Source organism: Sesamum indicum, linkage group LG8, assembly GCF_026168435.1.
Source record: "Sesamum indicum cultivar Baizhima isolate 11 linkage group LG8, ASM2616843v1, whole genome shotgun sequence".
Lineage (NCBI taxonomy): Eukaryota > Viridiplantae > Streptophyta > Magnoliopsida > Lamiales > Pedaliaceae > Sesamum > Sesamum indicum.
The window spans coordinates 23057047-23069699 of NC_142664.1; the positions used below are offsets into that span (position 1 = coordinate 23057047).

At 38.7% G+C, this 12653-nt stretch overlaps 1 protein-coding gene across 1 annotated transcript; it reads right to left on the minus strand.

The window, feature by feature from the left end:
• Positions 1 to 7119: 7119 nt before the first annotated feature.
• LOC105168491 (sterol 14-demethylase) lies at positions 7120 to 10436 on the minus strand. The gene is made up of 3 exons (XM_011088594.3): positions 10214 to 10436; positions 9441 to 9948; positions 7120 to 8330 (listed from the first exon to the last, which is right to left on the minus strand). The coding sequence occupies exons 2-3, from the start codon at positions 9918 to 9920 to the stop codon at positions 7332 to 7334; spliced, it is 1479 nt and encodes a 492-aa protein (XP_011086896.1). The 5' UTR covers positions 9921 to 9948; positions 10214 to 10436; the 3' UTR covers positions 7120 to 7331.
• Positions 10437 to 12653: the final 2217 nt, after the last annotated feature.

The following is a 12653-nucleotide window of genomic DNA, read 5'->3' on the forward strand; positions in this document are numbered from 1 at the left end:
AAGAGCCCTAGAAGGTAAGCCAAGGTGACTTTCCTATCACCATTGTATTGGTGAAGGAAAGTCACCATTCTTGTTGGTGAGAAGATGGAAGGAAATCAGGCGGATTTCCAAAGAGAAGAATCAGCGGCGCAAGAAGAAATGAAAGACAGAATCAGAGAGAGAGAGATAGGTTAGGGCAGCTTATAAGTGGGTATGAAGTGGGTCGGGTCATGGGTAGGGTCGTGGGCTTCCAGGTGGGTCGGTCCGTGGGCTTTGGGCCATATCTTACAACATTCTCCACCTTGGACCAAAGCTCCTTCAAGGAACATGGTCTGGAGATTAATGGTTCTGGCATTATCATCATAGCCTTGAGGGGTTTCACCCCAGTGTACCTGCAAGGATAAAGTAGCACAGTTAGTCGGGGGCTAGGTTTAAAATTTTTAGACAGTTATGAAATTTCTCAATAGGAAGACACTTGGTGCCCATATCAGCTGGATTATCTTCAGATCTTACCTTCTCTAATTTGATGACCTCCTTACTCACAATGTCACGAATAAAATGAAATCTTACGTCAATGTGTTTAGTCCTATCGTGAAAAACGGGGTTTTTGCACAGTTGAATAGAAGATTGACTGTCGGAAAAAATAGTGAGACGATTTTTAAGAAAACCAATTTCTTTTGCAAGACCCTCAAGCCAGATAGCTTCTTTGAAAGCTTCAGTAGTAGCGATATATTCGGCTTCAGTTGTTGATAGTGCAACAATATGTTGTAGTTGGGATTTCCAACTAATGCATGATCCACATAAGGTGTAAATATATGATGTTGTGGATTTCCTACTATCCCTCTCATTAGCATAATTTGAATCCACGTAACCAATAAGATCGACAGAATCAGAAAATTTGGAGAAGTTTATACCTATGTTATCGGTACCACGTAGGTACCTAAGGAGCCATTTTAATGCCTCCCAATGGAGAGGTCCCGGATTTGACATGTACCTGCTTAAGCAACTTATAGCATATGCAATATCAGGTCTAGTACATACCATAAGGAACATTATAGACCCAATCACGTTAGAGTAGGGAACCTTACTCATTTTCTCCTTTTCGGAAGTGGTTTTAGGACATTGGTCTTTTGATAATTGGAAATGGGCAGCTAAGGGAACGGATGTAGGCTTAGAGTTTTCCATAGAAAATCTTTTCAAAACAGAATGGATGTAGGATTTTTGATTTAAAAAGATGGAAAAACGTTTTCTGTTTCTGAAAATATCCATGCCGAGAATTTTCTTTGCATCTCCAAGATTTTTCATCTCAAAATTTTTGGAAAGATCTTTTTGTAAAGATTCGATGAGATTTATGCTAGGACTGGAAATGAGCATGTCGTCAACATATAGCACGAGAAAAATAGGCACTTCATTCAAAAACTTGAAATAGAGGCAATGGTCATAGTCACTCCTTTTAAAATTTAGTGAAAGCATGAACATGTCAAACTTCTTGTTCCATTGTCTAGGTGACTGTTTTAAACCATATAAGGATTTCTTTAACAAGCAAACATGATTTGGTTTGTTTTTTTCAATAAAACCAACAGGTTGTCGCATGTATATGCATTCATCAAGATCACCATGCAAGAAGGCAGTTTTAACATCCATTTGTTTCAATTCCCAATCAAAGTGAGCAGTAAGGGCAAGGATAACACGAACAGTAGTATATTTCACAACAGGCGAAAAAATCTCGTTGTAATCTATCCCTTCCTTTTGTGTGAACCCTTTGGCTACTAATCTAGCTTTATATTTTAAAGGGTTTTCTTGTTTGATTTTAAAAATCCATTTGCAATCCACTAAAGAGCAATTTTGTGGTTTAGGTACTAGGTCCCAAGTGTGGTTGTCTTTAAGAGACTTCATTTCCTCAATCATGGCACTAAGCCATTCTTTTGACTTAAGGGCTTCGTCTACATTCGTAGGTTCAGGGTTTTCTATGTTGAGTGCTACTTGGAAGTCACTTAGTCTAGAGGGAATCCTCCGTTCTCTTCTACCCCTATCTCGAGCTAGTTGGTAATTTTCTAACGTGGGGTTTTCTAGATGGTTTTGGTCTATGCTTTGTTCATCACTATGTTCATTACTAGGTTGTTCTTCACTAACAATCTCTCCCTCTTCTTGGTTATCCTCCACCTTATTAAAAGTTATCTCATTTTGTTCCTTTTCAGTTTTAGACAAACAGGGCATTTCATTCTCATTAAAAGTCACGTTTCTACTGATAATAACCTTAAAGCCAGGTTGCTCACGATCCCACAACCTATACCCCTTAATACCATCAGGATAACCAATAAATACACATTTAATAGAACGGGGTTCAAGTTTATCAACATTCTGATGAACAAAAGCAGAACAGCCAAATGTACGTAAGAGAGAGATATCAGGTTTTCTACCACTCCAAACAGTTTCCGGAGACTTACCCAACAAAGGTACAGATGGAGACAAATTTATCAGATATGCGGCAGTCAAAACAGCTTCACCCCAAAAAGATTTTTGTAAACCCGAACTAATCAGTAAACATCTCACTTTTTCAAGCAGCGTACGATTCATACGTTCAGCAACACCATTTTGCTGTGGGGTGTAGGGATTGGTCTTATGTCTCTTAATACCAAATTTATCACAAAGATCATCAAAGTTTTTATTACAAAACTCAAGACCATTATCGGTACGCAAAGATTTGAGCCTTTTTCCAGTTTGGTTTTCGACAAGAGTTTTCCATTTTTCAAATTTTTCGAAAACCTCTGACTTGTGTTTTAGCAAAAAAACGAACACTTTTCTAGAGAAATTGTCAACGATAGAAAGGAAATACCGATTTCCACCATGGGTGGGTTCCTTAGAAGGACCCCAAACGTCAGCATGAACATAATCCAAAATACTAGAAGACATAGAGGGGTTAGGGGAGGGTGAAGCAGGAAAGTGAACACGGTGTTGTTTGCCCATCACACATTCATCACAAAATGGCAATTTGTCAATTTTGTCACATAAGATGCCTTCTTTATTCAGAAATTCAAGTCCCTTTTGACTAATATGCCCAAGTCGTTTGTGCCAAAGAGAAGACTTATCATGCATGTTCACGGATGCAGCAATAGAGTTGTATGTGACAGAACATAAGTATAGATTGTGCCTTTTTTCAGCTTTGAAAACAATGAGAGACCCTTTCATGATTTTCATAATACCCTTTCCCCATCTACCCTCTAATCCTTCATCTTCTAATGCAGCACATGATATGAGATTATGACTAAGTTCAGGAACATATCTAACATGCTTGAGAGTGATATTATAGCCATTATCGAAAAACAGAGAAACATCACCGATGCCTTTGATAGCACAACGTTTTTCATTTGCCATAGATACAAAACCAAAATCACCAAGTTTGAGGTTTGAGAAAATGTTTTTGAAAGGGCTAATATGGAATGTACAACCGGAATCAACAAGCCATTCATATATACTCATGGGATGCACAGAATTCACATCAGAGACAGTAAACACGTCACCACATTCATCAACAATATTATTCACTCTCTCTTTTTCATCCGTGTTGTTATCTCTATTATCACGATTATCCCTTCTAGGTTTTCTGCAGTCTTTTATATAGTGTCCTTTAATACCACAGTTATAACATCTCCTCTCTCTGATCTTATCATCTCTAAAAGAGTTATCCCTAGTTCTGGATTTGCTCCTATTGTTATTCTTATTACGGCTTTTGTTCCTACTGTTGTATCTAAAGTTGGGGTTCCTAGATTTAGGTCTACCTCTCACAGAGTTTACCTCATGTAGATTGTTACTAGGTCTATTTGCTTTTAAATCAATCTCCTTGCTTTTCAATCCATTAACAACGGTGTCAATATTGACGCTATCTCTACCATACTTAATGGCGGCTTTCACATCAGAATATGAATCAGGTATAGCATTCAAAAGCACAATAGGGGAATACTCATCAATGTTTTTATCACCAGTTAATTTAATATCTTGAACTAATTTAGTGAAATCATCCAAATTTTCGTCAATGTTCTTAGACAAATCCAGTTTGTATTTAAAAAATTTTTCAAGCAAAAACATTTTACTGGGCAGCGAAGTATCAGTATAAAGTTCCTCCAGTTTTTTCCATAAATCTCTTGCAGTGTTTTGTTTTCCAACCTTTCTTAAAACGTTATCAGATAAATTAAGAATGATGGAGGAATAGGCATATTCATCATTTTCTAAAACCTTTTCTTCAGAAATAGCATCAGTGTACTTTCCATCTATTGCTTTAAAAACCTTTTGTTGTATCAAAATGCCTTTCATTTTTTGCTGCCAAATTGAAAAATCACCCTTTCCATCAAATGGTTGCAAATTGTAACCGGCCATTTTAAAAAATTTTTAAACAGGTTTTATAAGAAAATGAGTTTTGCAGCGGAGTAAGCAAGTGAGCACAGTTTAACAAAAGTCACAGAATCAGGAAAGACAGATTATGAGCAATTATCAGTTTCTCCAAACCCGATATTAAAACAGTTAAGTCACAAATGCAAAGCGGATCACGAGATACTCAAGAACCCAGAATCACAGAGTATAACAGAGATTTTATCACAGTGAATATATATATCACAGTCACAAAGAATTGCAGTTTATAAGTTCACCAAGAACATGCATACAGTGATTATCACAGAAAATTCCGAAATCCGCAGTTTAAAGACAAGTCAACAACCACAAGTCCGAGGCCTTTCCAGCCTAATACCCAATCCAGATACCCGACGACCTCACGGGTCCGGCCAGGAGGATATTTAGGGGGATAAGCACCTCAGAAGATAAATGAAGTAAATAGACAGAAATAATTTGCAGAAATGTAACGAGAGAGTTCAAGGGTTACCGTTCACTGCTGGCCTTTCGGATCAGAGGTGGCTCTGATACCACTGTAATGTGGATATCAGAAATAATCCTAACAACTATTACAAAGATTTTGGAGTACACAACTCCTTAATAGTTACAGGCCAAAATTACAGATGAATGAATAATCAGTAAGATAAAATAGCAGAAAACGATTTAAATGAATCGGCTCAGAAACTTGCCAGAACCAAGTAAAGGGAATATCGGTCACTATGAGTACCGTTCCCGCACGTCGCCGACCCACGGCAACACCACTTAACCAGAGATCACAACCACACACCAAAAACACTCGATTTTGTTATCTCACGTCGGTCACAAAGACTGTTTCTCAGCAATTTCACAAAGAGTATAACACAAGGAGGTATTTCACTGTTTTTCACCGGTGCCACACAAAGGAAGGAGATACCCCTTTAAATAGGGACTAGAGAAGAGCCCTAGAAGGTAAGCCAAGGTGACTTTCCTATCACCATTGTATTGGTGAAGGAAAGTCACCATTCTTGTTGGTGAGAAGATGGAAGGAAATCAGGCGGATTTCCAAAGAGAAGAATCAGCGGCGCAAGAAGAAATGAAAGACAGAATCAGAGAGAGAGAGATAGGTTAGGGCAGCTTATAAGTGGGTATGAAGTGGGTCGGGTCATGGGTAGGGTCGTGGGCTTCCAGGTGGGTCGGTCCGTGGGCTTTGGGCCATATCTTACAACACTAGATATATGTGATTTTCACTGTGATCATTTGTCCTTTGTTGATAGTGTCCAAAAGTGAGAACTTTTCTCCATTCCCTCTATGAATGAGAACTGTTAAGTTATTACATGTTAATATGATCAATGCATTTCGACCACCAACCAAAAGTTACTTTTGAATGCTCGATCGCGGAGTATAATATGACTACCGCATGAAGAGCTCTCTTTCCAGCAGAACCATATATGGCTCTGCCACCTGAGATTAACACACCAGTAGTTCTTCAATTCTAAAGGTCATTACACATTGACCTTTCTAAAATAGAGTAATTACATTTTATCCTCTTAAAACTTTAACTAATGGGAAATTTCCAACTTACAATTGATTTATAAAGTGTAAAGAATACACTAGCAAATTTATCTAATGACCATTCTGCGCAGAGATGTACGTATTGTAGTAATATTTTTAATTCTTCAAAAGTAAATTTATTATGTTTATTTTGTTCAATGTGTCTCTTTGTAGTGTTTTCTTTCTTTTTTCTTTCTCTTTTAACTTTTTTTAGGGTTAAATTTCCTAACATAAGAAGTTAGGTTTAATTATACAAACACACAGTCTTTTATAAAATTACAAATACACCTTTGAGGAAGCATTAGTGTAATGTACTTCAAGTGGTATTTATATTAATTTTTGCTCCTGAATAGGAGTATTTTGTAGTTACAAACACCTCCCCCAATGTATGAGTAATTTTGCACTTTGCCCCCCAATCTTTTTTTTTTTACTCGATCATTTAATATTTATTTTTTGTTGCACTTTACATTTTTTTAACACTTTCAAACGAATAAAATGGGAATATTCCGAGTGGCTGAACACATGCACCCACAGCCGATTGAGTGCTGGTTAAAGTTATAAATTCTCATCCCAATTTTTCCAAAAAAAGAAAGTACAAAAAGAAAAAAGAAACCAAAAAATAAAGAATATGTTCTTCTTCACTTACCATTGCTGCCATCCACCATCGCCGTGGGTGAATTTTGGCTGCAGCGCGAACACCGCCACCCGCTTCCCTGGACAGCCACTAGAAAAGGTTTGGAGCATAAATTCTTACATCCTATTCTCCATCAGCTCCAAGCACCTCTCTCAATCTGATCTACTATTTCATAATCTTCCATGTTGGTCTTGGATTCCCATTTTCCGTCTCCATCAAAGCCAAGAATTTCATGATATGGGTCAATCCATATCCATTTTCAGCTCAAAGATTCAATCTTTAGGCAAACATTTTAACTGTTATCACACTCACCCATCTCCAGTCCATCGAGGAACTCTGAATTCTATACTTTGGCCTGAGCAAGCAACCGAGAAGAGCAAATCATGAAGTTCCCACATCAGCTTCAACCACAAGACCCCTATAAGGTGGAGCAATAGAGGGTGAAGAAGAAGAGCTTGGATTTTTTTTATAAATTGGGATAAGAATTTACAATTTTAACCCGCATTATATTCAACTGGCTTTGGGCGTTTATGTTCTGGTTATCATCACTATTGAATAAAAATCTGGAAATTATCAAGAACATGACAACCAAATTAATAAAAGCAATAAGGAAACTGCACATCCTCAAAATTTAACGACAAACTTCAACATTCTTGAGCACAGTGACAAATGGGGAAACTAATAGAAGCGAAACAACAAATGACCTGAGTCTGATGAAATCAACACCTAAAATCTGCAGTAAATCCAACCTACAGATGTTGTGCTTGAGCTAAACATGCGGGGATCTTTCAGCAGTATGACCCAATTAGTTAACGGCAAGCTCTCTGCGCTTGTACCGCACCATAACTTTTCCTTTCACACCTACGACCATGGCATTCCAGTCGATCTCTGGAAAAGGTGAAACGAGCTCCATCTCGAAGTTTCTTAGCAAATGGCTCCATATTGCTTTGATTTGTAGATATGCAAATGGCTCGCCCAAACAACCGTGCCTACCACCACCAAAAGATATGTAGGAGAAAGCTCCGGCTGCCTTGTCCTCGTCCCTCCCTGGAGCAAACCTATCAGGGTCATAAGTGTCAGGATCTTTATAAATATGCGGTAACCGGTTTGCAAAAGCCGGAGATGTGGCCACAATATGCCCCCTGGGAATATCATATTCTATTCCTTCCTTGGTCTTCACACTAAAATCGCTGTGTGAGCTCCGCAGAAGCATTATCAGTGGAGGGTGGAGTCTAAGCGCTTCTTTTATGCAACGGTATAGAACTTCCATCTCAGACAAGGTATCGTAATCAATCTTGTTTCCATGCTTTTGCATAATATTTTTCTGCTCATCCACCACGGCTGACATGAATTTTGGGTTGCGCAGGAGGTAAGCCCCAGACCATGTGGAAGTAATGGAACTCGTATGCTGGCCAGCAAAGAGGGCGGCAATGAGTAGGCCAGTGACCTCCGACTCTGTCGTTGATCGTCCGTCTTTATACTTAGAATCTATGAAGCACTGTAGCAAGTCATTCTGTGTCTTGCCTGTTTGTTTACGAGAAGCTATGATGTTTGCAAAAATATCTGCAAGCTTCTTGCGGGCTTGGTCACGACGACGATGTGCTGGGATTGGAAGGTAAGGAAATATGACACTGATAGGAAGCATTCCATTATCAAGGTCATGAAATAGAGCAGAGACATCATCGAACAACTTATTGCGAACCTCTTCACCTAACAAACATCTGCTGGCTGTCAATATGATTAGATGTTCCAATTCATACTTCAGGTCCACTTCACCACTATCTCCCCATTTTGCAAAATAATCCTGCCAATTTACAGAAAGGAAAGATTATAGTCAGTTATTTTTCAGAACCGTGCTTTAAAGACATAATCCATGGTTTAATCAAAATACAACTTTAGAATATTCCATTTCTTTCTACTAAATAGGATATTAGAAAGTTAATTTCCAGCTTGGCATAAAATTCTGCTACATGTAATTCTCCCTTCATCTTTCTGTGATCTACCTACTATCTGAATATGTAAAAACAAAAACAGCATAGAGCCACAACCCAACTACAGTTTGTGAATATAACCCCATCAGCAAAACTGGAAGGGTGAATAGACAGGGATAACATGCATATACTATCAGAAGGGGATGCTACGATTGCGTTGTTCCTGAACAGATGATTTCCTGAAAACATAGTGAAGCTGCAGGATGTCAATCGTGTATTTTGAGAATGCTCCTGTCCCCTTTGCTCTATGTTTACTTTTCTAAATAATATCCAAGAATCCAAGAGATTCAGCCACAGACAGGCAACTTATATAAAGAAACCAACTTTAAGGAGCCAAAAAGAGATGGCCTGAAATTCTAATTTGAGTCGAGCATAGAATAATAACCATCAACTCCCTCTATGGAGGAGGGACACAACTATATAACTTGAATACATAAGATAATCATGTCAGGGATGATTAGATGATAATGATAACCAGTAAGAATAGAAAAATATATGGTTGAATACAATATAGCAAAAGATATAGACACACATGACAATGAGGTTACTCAGTTAAGACTTTGCCAATACAGTTCATGATCTTTTCTCCTCTCTTCCTAACGTTCAGGATCCCCGCAGTACTCAAATAGCACAAGATTTCTTCTCAAAAGAAAAGTAGTGTATATTATAGCAGACTGTTACTCCCTATTTGTAATATCAAAACTTTCAATACATACTAATCTTATTATTAACATATAAAACCAATATGCAAAATAAAGTGCAGCCTACGTGCGTGCATGAGCAGCAAAGACAACAGTCAGCAGCCAACCATCCAAAACACCAGTTAGAAATCAAATTCATTACAGTAGTAAAGATCAGTACATTTGCATGCATACAAGACACAAGAATAAATGGATCAAAACCAAGAAACAAAAGGGAAGTACCTCGGTTTCCGTAACCATCTGCTCAACATAACCTTTGAGCTTAGTGACCCTTAGTGCCTCAGTGAAAAACCTGAACTGCTCCTGCCTAATGGAATAGTCCACATCAAACACCACCCCAGGCCCAAATGTAGGCACATTGAATTGGTAAACCTCTTGCTGGCTGAGATCAGATTCCGGGGCCTTGAAGAAATGGGCTGAAACCTCCGGGCCAATTAAGAAAGTAATGTTCTTATTAAGCAGATTCAGAGTGAACACACTCCCAAGCTTAGGGTACTCCTCCCTCAGCATCACAATCGGCCCTTTCATGAACCGGAGAAGACCGCCAACCACCGGCCACGAGCTAACCGTTGGCGGCAACCGCTTTTTGGATCTTGGGATTATCAATGCAGATATGAGTTTCGCCGCCACAAGAGTGGCCACCAGAAGAAGCCCCACATTCCAGATTTTGTTGTTATCGTTAGTTGATTCCACCACTTCCATTGCTACTGGAAAACACGACCCAAATGCTCTGCATTTTGAAAAAGAACAAACTATCAGATCAAAACCTTACAATAATCCAGAGGTTTTGGCACTAATTTCCACCACCATAACAAAGAAAGAAGAAACAGAATGGACCCAGATTCTCAGATCTAAATGTGCTTTTGATGGAACACTCAAGAATCAGATGAGCACTTGAAATTCGACAGACCCTTCACTCCATTTAGAATTTTTACAAGTATATCTAATCAGATTTGAAGAAAGCATGAACAAGATGAAAAGGGATTGAAATGTACCTGATGACGGGATGAGTAATTGAGTTACACAAGTCAGAGGAGAGACATTGACACTCGATAGGAGTACTCTGCCCAGAGAGATTAAGGTTAGGCACTAATGAGTGGAGGTGATTATTGTGATTTTAGTGATGTTTTTATAAAGGAATTCAAAGCCCGTTTGAAGACCAATTCTAGAGGATCGGCTTAAAATCTGGCTGTAAAGGAGCTGATGAAAAAGACTGAGATTTGAGCTGGATGTGGTGGATTTTTGTGAGAGGTAAAACAGTGGGCCTAATGACTTTAGAGAGAGAGCCCGGTTTTGTCTCCTCTTTGACAGAACTATTTGATAAGATCAATTTTGTTAGTGGAAGATGTCTTTTAACTTTGCTGGCTTGTGACGATCTTTTGTTTTGTTGTTCAATTTTATAATTCTTCAAACTGCCATCTGCAGCTTAAGCCATTAAATATATTACTATGTATTTCAAGATTAAGGATCCTAAGCACTTGGCATTGTTAAGTTAGGAGGGCTCTTATTCAAGTAGTCCACTTGCTTTTATACTCTCCTTTTTGGTGAATGTGTTACCATTTTGTGATTAGAATTAAGTTGTATACTGGACTGACTCGAGTCTACACCTAACATGAATTGATCTTACTAAAATCAGATCAACATCAATCGGTAGATGGACTCAGTTTGGATTCAATACAAACCAATCGTATTAAATTCAATCTAGGATCAATCCATTATTATTAATGATCGCTAATAGATTGATTCTGGGCTTCTAAATAGGTCCAATAGACTCAAACCACGAATTAGCCCAATAGAGGTTCGGTTTAAGCCTAAGCACTAACCAAGTCAGGTCTAAGCCTCATTTCTTTTTTTGGTCTAGAAATAGGTTTGGTCTAGGCTCATAAATGATGATGGTTTAGACTGAACAAATGGTATGGGCTAAGCTTAACCACTTTAACGTATGATTTGGGTTGATGGTTTGATGAATCCAATTCATACTAAACCACATGGTTGTTTAATCAGGTGAAACGATCATGTGAGCATTGGCTAGCCACTGATCACGAATTGGCTTAGCCCGCAGGCCCCAGCATTATGACTCGCATGGGCGGTTCTCTGTTAGAAGCATGCATTACTTGGCAATTTCACGGCACAAATCAAGGTCTTGTGCTGAAAAATGTTGCAATAACGTCAAACATGTTGAAAAAGAGTAAGGATGGGAAGATGTCTCTCTAATATGTAAGACGAATGGGGACGAGAGCAGACATGTTTTTGGGATAGATCTATCCTCACGGCAAATTCGTATTTATGTTGACATGTTTATTGTTGAAATTTGTTAACATGTACCTATCTAAACCACCCGGAGCTTGATAGCTCTGTTGGGTGTAAACTCTAATTAATTATTACAAACCAGAGGGTTTTAAAACCCTTAAAATACAAGCCAACAATACAAAATAAAATTACACAATGGAATTTTATAACAACAGATTTATAAATACACAAAAATAGAAAGATAAATCGTACAAAGGCTCAGAGAGCCAGATCCATTTTGAGGGACAATACACGGTCACGAAGACCGGCAGTCACTACTCACGGTTGCTCAAATGACCGTTCAACCCTTGGGCCACATAGACCCCTTTCTTGAAACTACAAAAGTTTCCTCAAACATTTAGGGTTCACTTAGAACTTTTTTCAATCGGACATAAATAAGAGGGATGATAAGGTAGTATATTTCTTTCTTTTGCCACAACTAGAAACCGACCACTTGATATATAGTGGTTCTGGCAGTGAGAGAAAGGAGGAGGAAGGCGATGGTGAAAGTTCCAAAGCCATAGGAAATAGAAGCAATAGGGGAGATGAACTTGAGAGGGAGGGGGAAGAAATGGGAAAGAGACAGAGACAAAATGAAGTGGGGTAGGGTTAGGGTTAGGATTTATACTTAGTAGTCGGGTCAAGAAATGGATCAGGCCATGGGCCAAGAGAGATGAGCTAGAGCTAGCCAGTGGGCCAAAGGGGGTCATGGATTTGAACCGTCCAAATGAGAGTGAGCTTGGATTTGAGCATGTACCATAAATTCAGCAAACTCCATTCATTTTGAAACAATAACATGTTAAATATGGACCAAAACTTTGTTAGCAAAGGAGAAAAGCACTTGCATGCATGGGTTGAAGCTGATTTGATATGCATGGGGTACGTAGAGAGTGAGTGATGGTGACACCAATCCCACAACACAACCAAATTTACTGCTTCTTGAAGGCAGTGATATTGCAGCTATATAGCTAGCAGTAGCATGCACTGGAGCCCGGAAACAGCAGTCAGTAGTGGTTAAAATACCAAAGCAACGAACTCATCATTGGAGATCCAATCACGACTAGGAAATTTTCATACTCCCAGCACCAGATTGGTGACTGCTTCATATGTCATCTTTATTCACCCCCAAACTTCTTATTCTATTTT